The sequence below is a fragment of the Hyperolius riggenbachi genome, chromosome 10 (genome assembly GCF_040937935.1).
Source record: "Hyperolius riggenbachi isolate aHypRig1 chromosome 10, aHypRig1.pri, whole genome shotgun sequence".
NCBI lineage: Eukaryota > Metazoa > Chordata > Amphibia > Anura > Hyperoliidae > Hyperolius > Hyperolius riggenbachi.
Genome location: NC_090655.1, coordinates 76,541,899 through 76,558,231, shown reverse-complemented (window position 1 = coordinate 76,558,231; position 16,333 = coordinate 76,541,899). Strand labels below are relative to the sequence as shown.

Below are 16,333 nucleotides of genomic sequence, written 5' to 3'. Positions count from 1 at the left end.
TATCCTGCACTGCTAATAGTTTTTTTTTTTGCATGCGAAAAAAGGCCATGTTCACATTATAAATCGCCAGCGCTATCGCAAGCCCAGAACGATTTATTGAGCTCTTTTCAAAGCACTTTTCCCTGCGCTTTGAGCTTAGAAAAGCGCTTTTGTAAGAAATTTTCTAGGCGCTTTTGCTGAGCGACTGAGATTTTCACTACGACCCGGAAAAGAATAAATACAATGTATTTATTCTTAATAGCGCTCGGGAAATCGCTACACAAAGGGCTTTTTCAAGAGTTTTGCGCTTTTCCTATCCCTTCCATTATAGCAAAAGTGCCCAGAAAATGGTACAGGCAGCGCATTTGCGATTTGCTGAAGATCTAAATGCTCATATGTGGAACACTCTCATAGGAAATCATTGCACAAGCACTTTTAGAGCGATTTCTAAAAATCGCCAGCACTTAAAAAAATCTGCAAACGCTGATAGTGTAAACAAGCCCTCAGTTCTATCAGAAGTGGGATAAATCTGTCCAACAATAAATAACTTATAGCATGAAGATTTAGAACCTGTGCTTTAACCTTCCTGGCGGTGCATTTCCGTCTGGAGTTATGAGTCAAAAGCGGTACATTTTTTTCAAGAATTTTAGGCCTCCAATTCTTAAGTCTGAAGCCAAGAAAAAAAAAAAAAAGGTTTTTCCTTTAAAAATCTGTTTAACATAATTGCCCCATCTAAAACGCTGCATTCCCGTGGCTGAAAACTCCATAAATCACCCCAAACTCACCGGGACACATCATGGGGCTCCATCCGCATAGAGGCAGAGCTTTGGGCTGCAGCTCTGCCTCTACACGCGTCTATCAGCGCGGATCGCCGCCTCTCCTCGCCCCTCTCAGTCTTCTTTCACTGAGAGGGGCAGGGAGAGGCGGCGAACAGTGCTGATTGACGCGCATGGAGGCAGAGCTACAGCACAAAGCTCTGCCTCCCCGGGCAGCAAATTCCACGACCAGGAAAGTCGTGGATTTTTGCCCCGGGAGTTTGGGGTTATTAAGTTTTCAGCCGCTGTGATGCGGTGTTTTAGGTAAGGGCAATTATGTTAAACAGGTTTTTAAAGTAAAAACGCATCTAGGCTCATTAACCCCCCCTCCCCTTAACTACACTAAACAGGTATCCCTTCCCAGGACTCCGATCCCCCCATCTGTGATTACCGCCTTCTCCGTGCTGTGATTGGGCAGCATGGAGGATTACTATGTAACAATCTCTTACCTGAACGTGTTCCAGCGGTGATCGCGATCCCCTCCCAGCAGTCCCATTGTCAGTTTCACTACGCCGAATGGATCGGGTCCTGGCTTGATGATGTCATCAAGCCGGGACCTGATCCATTCAACATATTGAGGCTAACAGCAGTACTGCAGGGAGGGGATCACGATAACCAAATGAACAACGTCAGATGAGACATTGTTACTTGTAATGCTTCCCTGCGCCCATCTCTGCAGGGGGAGGGGGGGACACCTGGCATTTGGGGGTGGGGGTGTCTTAAAGGGGTCCATACCTAGCTATCCATGGGGAAGGGATTAAAGGGCACAACTCTGGCTATCCATAGGTGGAGGGGTGGGAATAAAGGGGCACACACCTGCCTATTCATAGGGGGGGGGGGGAATAAAAAAACACATCTGACCAACTATTGGGGGGGGGGGGGATATAAAGGAGCACATCTGGCTAACTAGGGGTGGGGCGGGATAATAAAGAGCCACATAAATTGCAGGAAAACCAAAGAATGGAAAAATGCACCTTTATTTCCAAATAATATATTGTCCCCATACATTGTACTTGGATCATAATTTAAATGCTGTAATAACCAGGGCAAATCAAATGTGTGGGTTTAATCTACAGTAGCGCTTATTATTTTCAAACTATATTGGCGGAAAATTGAGAAATAATTACTTTTTTTTTCATTTTTTCCCCTTATTCTCTTTAAAATTCATACAAAATAAAATAATTCTGGGAGAGTGAAATGTGGAAAACTGTTCTGGTTTTTAAGGGGAAATAATCCAGGGTAGGGAAGTGGTTAAGTGCACGAATAAGGCTTCTCACCAGAATGAGCCTTCACATGTATAACCAGCTTTGATTTCTGTAGAAAACATTTCCCACACTCTGAACATGAATAGGGCTTCTCACCTGTGTGAGATCTGTTATGTACAACAAGCTGGTATTTCTGTATAAAACATTTCCCACACTGAGAACATGAATAAGGCCTCTCACCAGTATGAATTCTGTCATGTGTGATAAGCTGTGCTTTACGCCCAAAACATTTCCCACACTCAGGGCACGAGTATGGCTTCTCACCAGTATGAGTTCTCTTGTGCACAACAAGGTGGGATTTCTGTACAAAACATTTGCCACATTCAGTACATGAATAGGGTGTCTCACCAGTGTGTGATCTCTTGTGTGCAACAAACTGTGACTTATGTCCAAAACATTTCCCACACTCAGAACATGAATACGGTTTCTCACCAGTATGAGTTCTCTTGTGCACAACAAGATGTGATTTATCGCTAAAACATTTCCCACACTCAGAACAGGAATATGGCTTTTCACCAGTATGAGATCTTTCATGTATGACAAGCTGTGATTTCTGTATAAAACATTTCCCACATTCAGGACAAGAGTAGGGCTTCTCCCCGGTGTGAGATCTCTCATGTATCACAAGGTGTGATCTAAATACAAAAGATTTCCCACACTCAGTACACGCATGTGGCTTCTCGCCAGTGTGAGATCTCTCATGTTTGGCAAGCTGTGATTTCAATACAAAACATTTCCCACACTCGGCACATGAAAATGGTTTCTCGTCCGTGTGAGATCTCTCATGTACGACAAGACTTGACTTCCAAACAAAACATTTGCCACACATTGAACAATAATAAGCTGTTTCAGCCGTGTGAGGTCTCCTCTGGGCTCTGGGATGAGCCCCTCCAGGATTAGCAGGATGGGGTGAGGTGATGGGGATATTTCTGTTAACTGGGTCCCCTCCCGCAGAATCTTGTGTGATGACATCATCTTCCATTGTACAGTGTAGAGATACAGTGAGATGACTCTCTGAGGTGTCTGTGATGCCGTGACTCTGTGCTGCAAATGGAGAAACATCAACACTTCCTGTTAAAGTGGACCTGAACTCTTGCACAGGACACAAGGAAAACAGAGAGAAATGCACCCGGTGTGTTTTTAGAGACAATAACCTGGCTAATTCCCCCCCTTCAAGTAATCACAACTGTAATTTGATCTCTCAGCTGTGTCAGCACATAAATTCGGTAGACATAGCTAATATGTAAACACAGGATGTTAATCCTTTGTCTGCTTCCATAAAAGCAGGAAGTAGACACACTGCAGAATTACTGCAGGATTTGTATTAGCTGTAACAAAGAAATGTTTTTCTTTAAAGGTTATAGGGCTTATATAGAATTATAGGGCTAAAACAGCGCAGCTTAATGTGAAGGAGCGCCCACTATGCATGCATTACATAGCAGCGCTCTCTGCTATGTAAGGAACGTGCCTTCCTTAGTTACGTGCGTTGCTTACATAGCAACACGCGTAACTTAAATGCGAGTGGTCCTGGGAAGTATCGCCACTGCAATACTTCACTTGCAGCAGCTACTATGTTACTTAAAGTGAACCTTAAAGGATACCCAAAGTGACATGTGACATGATGAGATAGACATGTGTATGTACAGTGCCTAGCACACAAATAACTATGTTGTTTTTCTTTTTTTCTTTCTCTGTCTGAAAGAGTTAAATATCAGGTAAGTAAGTGGCGGACTCAGTCCTGACTGGGAGCCTTAACTGTGAAGGAAAAAAAGTTTCACTCACCTGGGGCTTCCCCAAGCCCCCCGCAGCCGTCCTCCAGTCCCCCAGCTTAGTTTTATTTTCGGAAGACTGACAGTTAGTCAAACGCGTCCTCTTCTTCCCTGCCATCAAGCGCATCATGCGCAGGTGGCGACGCGTAGTGCGCTTGCTGCAAGGGCATAGGACGACTGCAGGGTTATAGGCACTGGTCGGCTGCAGGGGGCTTGGAGAAGCCCCAGGTGAGTGAAACTTTTTTTCCTTCACAGTTAAGGCTCCCTTTAACATAGTTACTGTAACTATATTAAATAACATACTAGCCACAGCTAGTGAAGTATCGTGATCACAATACTTCACAGGACTGCCTAATGTTAAAACTACGCTCGTTGCTATGTAAGCAATGTGTATAACTAAGAAAGGCACGCTCCTTACATAGCAGCGAGCGCTGTGTCAGGAGGCGTGGAGGAGACGAGAGACAGTTAAGCGATAGGCATGTCTAGATCTAGATCGCAGCGCTTTACACAAATTTAAGTAAAGGTGGGGGGGAAAGGCTGCGCATCCCTAAACACATGCTGCAATTGAATGGTTAATCGCACAGGCATACACCGCCTCTGCCAGACTGAAAAATGCATGCCCTGCATCCAAGACAAGTGCTAACATTTATTAAACTAGGAGGTACTTTAGCTTCCAATATGGTTTGCATGCAAAGTATATTATACTAGACACTTGCGCCACGGTGAGGCAGACCTCCGGGCAAGTGACCTAACCTAAATTTAAAACCTCGGGAGCAGCTAAGCAATAAAAAATGTGTAACTTACATTTGGTAGAACAGCGAGGAGAACGCCAGCGCATACCACTAAGGCTGCATCTGAAATGACCACCAGCTCAGTGTGTAGCACCTATATAGACTTTCTACACACTTCGCATTCAATTCAGATGCAAATCATATGCAAATCTGCTACTACTTATCATGCAAACAGGAAACTCAGGAGGAGGGGCTGGGAGCAGCTAACCTGAAAGTTACTTTCATTTGCATATGATTTGCATCTGAATTGAATGCGAAGTGTGTAGAAAGTCTATATAGGTGCTACACACTGAGCTGGTGGTCATTTCAGATGCAGCCTTAGTGGTATGGGCTGGCGTTCTCCTCGCTGTTCTACCAAATGTAAGTTACACATTTTTTTCTGCTTAGCTGCTCCCGAGGTTTTAAATTTAGGTTAGGTCACTTGCCCGGAGGTCTGCCTCACCGTGGCGCAAGTGTCTAGTATAATATACTTTGCATGCAAACCATATTGGAAGCTAAAGTACCTCCTAGTTTAATAAATGTTAGCACTTGTCTTGGATGCAGGGCATGCATTTTTCAGTCTGGCAGAGGCGGTGTATGCCTGTGCGATTAACCATTCAATTGCAGCATGTGTTTAGGGATGCGCAGCCTTTCCCCCCCACCTTTACTTAACTTTGTAACTATGTAACTTTTAGGTTAGCTGCTCCCAGCCCCTCCTCCTGAGATTCCTGTTTGCATGATAAGTAGTAGCAGATTTGCATATGATTTGCATCTGAATTGAATGCGAAGTGTGTAGAAAGTCTATATAGGTGCTACACACTGAGCTGGTGGTCATTTCAGATGCAGCCTTAGTGGTATGCGCTGGCGTTCTCCTCGCTTTACACAAATTACCTTTTTATTTCTTTGCTGCAGCCTGCCAGCTCCAATTGCGGCTGGCAGGCTGTTCGCTGCCGTCTCCTGGGTCCCCCTGCAGCGAGCGTTCATTCCCTGCCAATCTCGCGAGACCACCATGATGCCAATCTGTGTTAGATGGTCCCTCTGCGACCGCCTAACGCCGATGGGAGAGAGAGGTTAAACAACACCAGTTGCCTGGCAGCACTGCTGATCTATTTGGCTGCAGTAGTGTCTGAATAACACCAGAAACAGGTATGCAGCTAATCTTGTCAGATCCAACAATAATGTCAGAAACATCTGATTTGCTACATGCTTGTAGCAGGCAAACATGAATAAAGATACTGTAAGGTCTAAAACAGGACATCTCAGTGGATACAGGAAAAATGTTTGCCGAGTACTATTGTTGTGTGCAAAATGTGATGGTAAAGTACAGCCCCAGGATAGGAGCATATGTGGAAAGTATAGACACGCCCCCTGAACACATTGGACCCTAGGAAGACACCCAGGACACCCTAAGAAATCCAACTGAAACTGATGTGCACTAAAACTTAAAGGACAACTATCGCTAAAAAATTGTAGAATGTATAATACTTACAAGAAGTAAATTTCTCCCAGAGTACAATGCCCAATAAATTGTTTTTTACCTATGTTGCTGTCTCTTACATTAGGCAGTAAAAATCTGACAGATCTGATGGGTTTTGGACTAGCCCATCTCCGCATGTGGAGAGTATTAGTATCTCCTTTATATTTTACAGAAGCACTCTATGGAAAGGATCTGAACAAAGATGCCAGTCAGCCTCTCTACTCGATGGTACACTATCTTGGCTGTTGTGCTGAGAAACTGCTATTCAGTAAGAGCCCTTTTCCAGTAGCAATCGCAAAAGAAAATCACAAACGTAAGTGATTGCGATTTTACATCAATTTGGTTATGCGATATGCGAGTTTGCATTTAACATGAAGCACGATTGCAGGTAAAATTGCTCCAAAAAGCGTTTGCGCTTTAGCAAAAATCGAATCATAATACTGAAAAATACTTTTTGCAATTCCTATGTTAAAGAAGTAACCCTAGCAATTTAAAAATCGCTAGCATTTTGCGATTTTTAGCAAATTGCTCTTAGCGGAAAAGGGCCCTAAATGATTTTGACAGTAAAGAAAACCCTGAGAATCCCCATGAGGTGATGGACTAGTCCAAAACCTGGCAAGTTGGCAAGTGGACAGTACAGTGACCATTATCAGCTTATAACATGCTGGTGACACTTCCTCCTGTGACCAAGCTCTGTACAATAATTTATTCTGACCATTGTCAGCAGTTTATTATAGGCTGGTAGCCCTTAATTAGTCCAGGTACTCATGGGAGATTTTGATTGGCCAAGATGATTGGTTATTATTTATCAGGTGACAATTTATGCTAAATAAAGTAAAGTTTTTCCCACTCAAAAAACAAAAAAAAAATACTTGCTATTATTTAGCTTTACATGAGTAAGTACGTCATTAATGCATCATATCTGCTCAATGAGTACCGGTAATTATATCTTCTTGCTCATATAAAGGTAAGTGATTGCAAATACTTTCCATTTAAGATGGACAATTATAGCACAGCTTTTTTTCAGTAGGAGGGGTTAGGGCCCTTTTACACTTAATCTGTTGCTCTCAGTTTTAAAGAGAGTCTGAAGCGAGAATAAATCTCGCTTCAGACCTCATAGATAGCAGGGGCATGTGTGCCCCTGCTATCCCGCGGCTAAACGGGGGACCCTGACCCTCCAAATCCGCTCTGTGCAGCGGGGGATTACTTCCTGTTTGAGGCAGGGCTAACCGCCGCAGCCCTGCCTCACGCGCGTCTATCAGACGCGTATCTCCGCCTCTCCCCCACCCCTCTCAGTCTTCCTTCACTGAGAGGGGCAGGGGGGGAGGCGGCAATGCGCCGCTGATAGACGCGACTGGAGGCAGGGCTGCGGCCATTAGCTCTGCCTCCAGGAGGAGCAAAATTCACGACCAAGTTGGTCGTGGATTTTGCAAGGGGGGATTTGGGGGTGAAGGGACCCCCATTTAGCCGCGGGATAGCGGCGTTTTAGCAGGGGCAAACATGCCCCTGCTGAATATGAGCTCTGAAGCGAGATTTATTCTAGCTTCAGAGTCTCTTTAACTGAAAGAAAACTGATTTTTTAAAGTAATGCCCATGTTTTCCTATGGCACCTTTCACACTTAACGCGTTGTAACTGAAATCTTTTTCACAATGCACTGCTATGGAAAAAACAGGTACTAACGTGCACTAATGCGTACTAACGCATACCAACTGATTAATTGTAAATGAGCCCTTAGGCTCCTTTTGCTCTCTAGTGCAGTCCTAGTGGTTATAGTCTGGTTGTCTATGACTTAAAGGACCACTATTGCGAAAAATTGTAACATAAAAATACACAAAAATCTGTTTTTGGACTAGTCCATCTCCTCGTGGGGGATTCTCAGGGTTTTCTTTATTTTCAAAAGCATTTACTGAACGGCAGCTGCTCAGTTCAACTGAGTCAAGTGCAAAGCAGTAGGGAGTCCAGCCAGCATCTTTGTATAGATAATTTCCAGGAAATGCCTTTGTAAAGAATAAGGCCGGTTTCAGATTACCGGCTGACGTTAGTGGTGTGGGGGCCCGAGGGGCCACACCTCACAGCCAAAAACAGGCCTTCAGGGATCACTGTGTTTATATGCAGTAATCACCTTCTGGACGACAAATAGGAAGTGACGCTCGCTTGCACTCACTAGCAGAAGCGTATTGTAAAAATATGCTTCAGCGCATGGGTGCCGCACCGCAGCTGCCAACATTTTAAATACTTGCTTCGCCATAGACTTACACGACTTCTGGTCTGCCGCAGATCGCAGCAGGTCGCCACACCGCAATATAAGTACACACGCTAGGGCATTTCCGGTGCAGCATACCACATCATGGGTAGTATGCACTACTCCATAGACTTTCATTAGGCTGCGGTGGGGTGCTGTAAATTTACCGCATCACCCCAGTGTGAAACGGCCCAAAATGAAATACTGAGAATCCATCCCCATGTGGAGATGAGCTATTCCAAAACTTGTCAGATTTTCACTCTGTAAGCACGCCTATAAAAATGGCGTGTGCTAAAAAATAGCACCTGTACAGGAAAGTAATCATTTCAGGTGACAATGATCTATAATGAGTACAAAACTTAAAGGACAACTGAAACGGGTGGTATATGAAGGCTGCCATATTTATTTCCATTTAAACAATACCAGTTGCCTTGCAGCCCTGGTGATCTTTTGGGCTGCAGTAGAGTCTGAACAACACCAGAAATAAGCATGAAGTTAATCTCGTCAGGTCTGACAATAATGCCAGAAACACCTGATCTGCATATGCTTGTTCAGGGTCTATGGCTAAAAGTATTAGAGGCAGAGGATAAGCAGCATAGCCAGGGAACTGGTATGGCTTGAAAGGAAATAAATATGGCAGCCTCCATATCCCTCTCATTTCAGTTGCCCATTAACTTCAAAACTAGCCGTAAAAAATTCTAATAACAATATTAAAACATTTGCTCCACATTTATAGTAGAGTACATACCTGTTTCAACCTCTGTAAGAGTGTCCTCCTCCTTATTTGTACCTATGTCACCCTCTTCTGTAGACTGCTGATCACCCCTCAAGTACTTCTCATCTTCTTCCTCTTTAATTGTCCTCATCATGTCACCTTCCTCTGTAGACTGCTGATCAATCCTCTCGTACGTCTCTTCTTCTTCCTTTATTATTGTGGTCATCATGTCATCCTCCTCTGTAGATTCCCAATCATCCCTCACATAAATCTCTTCTTCCCCTTTAAATGTCCTCATCAGGCCACTGTCCTCTGTAGAATGCTGATCATCCCTCACATACATCTCTTCCTCCTCCTTTACAATTGTCCTCATCAGGTTATCCTTCTTAGTAGACTGCCAATCATCCCTAGCATATATCTCTTTTTCCTCTTTAATTGTCCCTATCATGTCCCTCTCCTCAGTGGACTGCTGATCACCCCTCACGTACATCTCTTCTTCTTCCTCTTTCATTGTCCTCATCAGGCTACTGTCCTCTGTAGACTGCTGATCATGCCTTGCGTATGTTTCTTCTTCTTCCTTTATAATGGTCCTCATCATGTCACCCTCCTCCGTAGACTTCCGATCACCACTCATGTACACCTGGTCTTTTTCCATTTTTACTTCAGCTTTTACATTTTTCACCCTAAATTCATAAACTGAGATAAAATTATTTTACATATGAGCATTAACATGCTGAGACTAAACAAAGCAATATAACACCACACAGTATGGAGTCTCTGGTGACCCCAAGTCCCACCTACCCGATTATGATGGGGGAATGGTGGAATCTTCCTGTGGACAAGCCCTGGACAAAAGTGGACCTGTAGATCTCTCTGGTGAGTTTCTGTTACTGGATCCATCTGTAGAAAATACACAAACTGACTGAATACATACTTTCTATGTGTTTATTAGTAGAGAGGGGATGCAGATGGCCCCGCCAAGCTTCTCTCTCCTTCATAAGAAACAAAAGTATCCTCTTACCTGGCGACATGAGGGGTGGCCGACTCTCCCTCATGGCATTCTTGCAGAGGTCCTTCTAAATACTTCCCCTCTTCCATGAAGATTTAGACGGTGACATCGCCACTTCTCTTCTCAGCTGAATTCTGCTCCTCATCTGTTTACATTGAACTGGACATATGGTCTATACAGAACAGTCTTTACTGTAGAAAACACAATGGAGGAAAAAAAAACCCAAAACAATGAAAATGATGTAGACTGTGTTGGATGAATGCTTAAAGAATACCAACGGTGACATGTGACATGATGAGATAGACATGGGTATGTACAGTGCCAAGAACACAAATAACTATGCTGTGTTCTTTTTTTTCTTTCTCCGACTGAAAAGAGTTAAATATCAGGTATGTAAGTGGCTGACTCAGTCCTGACTCAGACAGGGAGTGACTACTGTGTGACCCTCACTGATAAGAAATTCCAAGTACAAAAACACTTTCCTAGCAAAAAAATGGCTTCTGAGAGCAGGAAGGAGATAAAAGGGCCAACAGTTCATAGATTTTAGCACAGGCATACTTCAATGAATGTGTCATTGAGCAAAAACAATAAAACAGTTAAAACTTAAAAAGTAGATTTAAACCTAAAATAAAACCGTGGAATATTTTGAAAAGTCATTTTTAGGACAAGGAAGATAGATACAATTGTTTATTTAATTCGTTTATTTTCACCTCGGGTGTCCTTTAAGAATACTTCTAAAATACAGCATGACCCCCGGTATCCGACCGGCACAGGTGGGGATTGCCTGATGCCGGATACATGTGCTTGAAAGTTGCTTGAGCAACTGGCCAAAAAGCACAAACCTCCCCCCATGCAGCAGAAAAGAAAACTTACCGGGCTTTTTCTGGAACTATGGCTAAAAGGGGCAGATGATCAGCAGGACAGCCAGGGAACTGGTATTGTTTAAAAGGAGATAAATATGGCAGCCTCCATATTCCTCTCACTTCAGGTGTCTTTTTATTAATACAGATTTGTACATGACAAACCTGAGAGAGAGAGACAACTAATCAGAAATGAGGGACTTAAAGTACACCTGAACTGAGCATATGGAGGCTGACATATGTATTTCCTTATAAAACAATGCAGATGGCCAGGCTGTCCTGTTGAGCCTCTGTTTATTAATACTCTTTAGACACAGACCCTGAACAGGCCTGGCAGATCAGAATCAAAGATTCAGGTGTGTGCTTCAGAAGCTACCTCAGCCGAAGAGATCAGCAAGACTGAAACACAACTGGAATTGTCTGTAATTGTTTGAAAATGAATATGGCAGAAACCATCTACCATTCAGTTCAGGTGTACTTTAAAGAGACTCTGTAACAAATTTTTCAGCCTTAGTTCTTCTATCCTATAAGTTCCTATGCCTGTTCTAATCTGCTCTGGCTTACTGCAGTCTTTCCTAACTGCACTGTCTCTGTAATAAATCAATGTATCTTTCCTCTGTCCTGTTTGTCGGGCTAAAGCTTGATTGTGTGGAATGTGCAGGGCTGCTTGTGATTGGTAGAAGCGATACACACCCTCTGCAGGCCCCCTGCATACTCTGAATGACTCACACACTATGCTTAGCTGAGCCTATTAGAAGCTGGTTAGTTTGTTTGTAAACACTGCCTAAAATTGTTAATTACAAGCCAGGATTGCAGCAGAGAGTGGCAGCAACAGCACAGAGGGGCACAGGAGAAAATAATGAATAGAATGGTATGCTTTTTATTGTAAGAATATTAGAGTACAGATTCTCTTTAAGATAAATGTCATAAAGGCTTGTCAACGTTGTGCATTGTTGCTGGGATTCTCTGATAAATTAGCATGGTCCGGTGATCTTTGTTCTACAATTGTGTACTTCACGTTACATACACACACTACATAAATGTCGGCCTGAACAGCAAATAACGACCACTTTGGCCAATGATCAATCATTTTTCTTCAGGGCCATGGAGTTGGAGCAATTTTGGGTACCCGAAGTCGGTGGTTTCAATAAACGGAGGCGTTGGAGTCGGATGATTTTTGAACCAAATCCATAGCCTTTGTAAAAATTAGACTAAGGAGTCGGAGTCAAAGCAAATTTGGGTACCTGGAGTCGGAGGTTTCATAAACTGAGGAGACGGATGATTTTTGTACCGACCCCACAGCACTGCTTATCTAGTGTGTGTACAGCAGCCACCCGACATCACATCATGCATTGATTGTACACCCTCATCTGCCTAGCAACAAAACACATTTGTGCACATCGAGCCCTGAATTGTCTCCCGAGTAATCTTTTCCCCAATCCCTAAACGACAACAATAATTAAATGTAAGTACGTAGCTTTAAAGGGATACTGTAGGGGGGTCGGGGGAAAATGAGTTGAACTTACCCGGGGCTTCTAATGGTCCCCCGCAGATATCCTGTGTTGGTGCAGCCACTCACCGATGCTCCGGCCCCGCCTCCAGTTCACTTCTGGAATTTCTGACTTTAAAGTCAGAAAACCACTGCGCCTGCACGCCCATGTCCTCACTCCCGCTGATGTCACCAGGAGTGTACTGCGCAGGCACAGACCATACAGGGCTTGTGCTATACTCTCCTGGTGACATCAGCGGGAGTGAGGACACAGCAACGCAGGCGCAGTGGTTTTCTGACTTTAAAGTGAACTGGAGGCGGGGCCAGAGCATCGGTGAGTGGCTGCGTGGGCACAGGATGTCTGCGGGGGACCATTAGAAGCCCCGGGTAAGTTCAACTCATTTTCCCCCGACCCCCCTACAGTATCCCTTTAAATTGGCAGTGACATACATACAAGGATAGCCATGCTCATCCTGGAACCAGGGGGAAGCCAGGTGCTGAGAGGAATGGTCAATGATTGTTACATACCCTGGAGGACAGTATTCAGAATATGTCTTGTCAGATGAAGGTCCCAGCTTTCCAGTGTCCTCACCTCCCCCACCACGAGCTCCTTATCTTCACCTCTCCTAATCTCCCCCACGTTGTGATCTGTGCTGGCTACAAGTACAATGTTTCAGACGTATAATACATTTTGTTTGATTCTTCTTTGTAAAATCACATCCTTTCTTCTGCCTCCAGCCCGAACAAAAGTCCTTCTCTGTTAATTCCTGTCTGTGTTTCCATCAGTTCCGGTCTGTGCTTTCCTTGGTTTCCAGCTGAGAGGGGGTTGCCATCTTGTGGTGAGTCAACTAACTGCAGTCCCTACCAACTACAGCTGATCACAGATGGAAACTAATTTAGCTTGGTGTCCAATAGAGATTAGTTACACCTCCTTGAGTTTGGGGTTATAGATGAAACTTTTACCACTCAGTTCTGTTCATTTATTTATTAATGCATTGTTATTATTATATATTTTATTTGGCTGCTAAAGCAATCCAGAAGTGAGCTGTAAAATAATAATAATAAAAAAAATAGATACCTCACTAGTGGATAGTCCAGAGACTTCTCAGATCAGCCCTGAACTAGCGCATCAGGACTGGGCATTATAGGCAAACTGTATATTCACTGGCAGAAGATATGGAGGGATCCTGGGCTGGAATGGTGGCATGCAGTGGGATCGGAGAAGTCTCTAGGCTAGAGGGAAGTGATAATGCACATGTTGTCTTCCTCTGTGCATGAGCGCTTCCTTCTAGTGGGCATGCCCAGACCATACTTACGCATGCCCAGTGCAAACGTGCCATAGCTGCACTTGCGGCCAGCAGAAACCTTTTTCACCCTCTTCTATACTGTGTGGCTTCCAAAATCACCATACATAACTTCACCTAATTACCCCTCATCGATAATGTTATTCCCCACATCCTCATAGCTAATGGTGCCCATTAACGATCCAATTTCCTGAATGATCAACCTGATCATTGTGATTGATAGGAAACGTTTGTTTGAGAGAGGAAAATCCAATCAGACTAAACGAATCATTTCAAAATTTGGATCAATGGAATGATCATTCATTGTTAATTGACACCATTAACAACACCCAATCTCAGATGATCGATTGTTTGGGAGATTGTACCGTTAATGGGCACCTTTACCTACCCACCCCTCATCTATCTTCTTACCAACCTACAGTATGTCACAACTTTTGATCCTCAACCTATTCCTCACCTATCCTATCACTCACACTCAATGTAACCACCATCACCTAACTAGCCGCTAACTATTTTTCCACTCCTCATGTCACCATTTCTATTGCTTGACAACCCAACCCTCATCCATCCTCCTACATCCTGATGCTGCCACTCCAGCCCCTTACCTACCAAACTACCCTACATCTATTTTTCTACTGTTTATGTCCCCTCTTCAGTTCAATACCTGCCCACCAACCCTTCTTCAGTCCTTGCACTTACCATATCATTTCTCCATTACTTTTTCTTACTCACCCACCACATGTCTAACCTTTCACCGTGATGTCACCAGTGTAATCTCACCTACACACATTCCTCATCTATCTTGCAACCTCCATGTCATTTCTTAAGATACTCGGCTACCTAACCCTCATCTATCTTCTCACCCCATCACAGCACCTCTCCTGACCTCCTTACTGTGCACCTATCCTCCTAACCCCAAATCATCCTTCAGCTTTCCTACTATGCATTGCCGGCCTTACCATGAATCCATTGATTTAGACAGACAAAAACTAAAGGCCCATGCCAATGACTGAATATGCAGAGTGGCCACAAAGGTGTACAAATACCAGCTCCAGATCCCCTCCTCTTCTACACTGCAGCCTATTTTCATGCTGAAGAATCTCTCTGTAGGCTACTAATGTCATGTGACCAGCATCGGGAGTATGTGAAGAGATGGTGTTGCACGGTGATAGCAGAGGCATGGTGCAAAAGAGGTGAGGACCCAGTATTTATGTTCCACTGGGGCTTCTCTGCATATTCATATGGGTGAAGAGAGAAGCAGGCCCGGCCTCTTGTATGTGTGTTTTTGTGTGTGTGTGTGGGGGGGGGGGGGGGGGGGGATTGGGGGTGGGAGGAAGACACAGAATCTAGTTGCACTTTGTATTAAGGGGATGGGGGGGACCCAACACTGACTGCACATTTCCCCCACCACCATCACCCACATTCTATGACCTCCAAAAAGAACATTAAGACCTGTGCTGCTGGACTTGAAACATAGGTCAGGATTGTCACAGATGACTTGCGTGATCAGCACGGAGTTCCCCTTTAGCATTAATAATATTAATTTCAACATTTGTATAACGCTTTTCTCCTGACAGACTCAATGCGCTTGAGAGCTGAAGCCACTACCACCAGCAAATGGGGTCATAAAACAATTAGTACACCTGAACCAAGAGAAATATGCAGGCTGCCATATTTATTTGCTTTTAACCAATAACAGCTGTCTGGCAATGTGCTGATCTTTTATGCATCAGTAGAGTCTGAATCATCCACCTGAAATAAGCATGCAGCAAATGCAGTCAAATATAAAGTCACCCTGAAGTGAAAAAAAGTGCCCATAGACAGGGCCGGCCTTAGGTTTCACAGCGCTCTGAGCGAAATCTGATTTGTGTGCCCCCCTTCATCCTCTTCCCGCACACACACGCACGCACACAGGCCCATATGCAATTCACCTCTTCTCCTGAGATATCTCCTAGGACAGTGGTTCCCAACCTTTTTGACGTTGTGACACATCACGCCAAATGCTCAGATCTCTGTGACACGTCACATATGTATAATATGAAAAATACTATTAATAACCACGAATGGATGGAAAGAGTGCATTACCCTGAAAATACTTAAAAATGAAGGCTAGAACCTTTCAGGAATATTAATCAGTGGGACAGTTAGCCCCCCCCCCCCCCCCATTTAGAATGATAGCACAGCACCGACAATTTGCACCACACGTTATAGCCGCAGTGCGCCCCCCCCCCCCCCCAAAAAAAAAAAAAACTCCCCCCGATCTCATGTGTAGGTGCCCTCAATATACTGTAGGTTGTCACGCATAGGTGCCCCCAGTATAGGAAGTCAGTTGAAGGTCTCCATCACCCCCATAGGTAGCCAGGCGTAGGTGCCTCCAGTATAGGAAGTCAGGTGTTGGTGCCCTCAGTAAAGGTAGCCAGCTATAGGTGCCCCCAGTATAGGAAATCAGGTGTAGGTGCCCTCAGTATAGGTAACCAGCTATTAGGCGCCCCCTTGGAAGCCGGCGCCCTGAGCGACCGCTCTGGTCGCACAGGTCAAAGGCCGGCTATGCCCATAGAGGGTACTTACCTCGGGAGGAGGAAGTTTCTGCATCGGCTTTACTCATCCTTTCCATCTAGTCCCGTTCCAGCGGTGTGAC

At 44.3% G+C, this 16,333-nt stretch overlaps 1 protein-coding gene across 2 annotated transcripts; it reads right to left on the bottom strand.

Moving 5' to 3' along the window:
- Window positions 1-1,755: 1,755 nt before the first annotated feature.
- On the bottom strand, window positions 1,756-13,156 carry LOC137536363 (oocyte zinc finger protein XlCOF22-like). 2 transcript variants are annotated; one of them, XM_068258546.1, is made up of 5 exons: window positions 12,920-13,156; window positions 10,055-10,233; window positions 9,835-9,933; window positions 9,067-9,729; window positions 1,756-3,103 (listed from the first exon to the last, which is right to left on the bottom strand). In XM_068258546.1, the coding sequence occupies exons 4-5, from the start codon at window positions 9,686-9,688 to the stop codon at window positions 2,046-2,048; spliced, it is 1,680 nt and encodes a 559-aa protein (XP_068114647.1). In that variant the 5' UTR covers window positions 9,689-9,729; window positions 9,835-9,933; window positions 10,055-10,233; window positions 12,920-13,156; the 3' UTR covers window positions 1,756-2,045. The 2 variants fall into 2 exon arrangements, with proteins under 2 accessions (XP_068114647.1, XP_068114648.1); XM_068258547.1 differs by having other exon boundaries at window positions 9,067-9,716.
- Window positions 13,157-16,333: the final 3,177 nt, after the last annotated feature.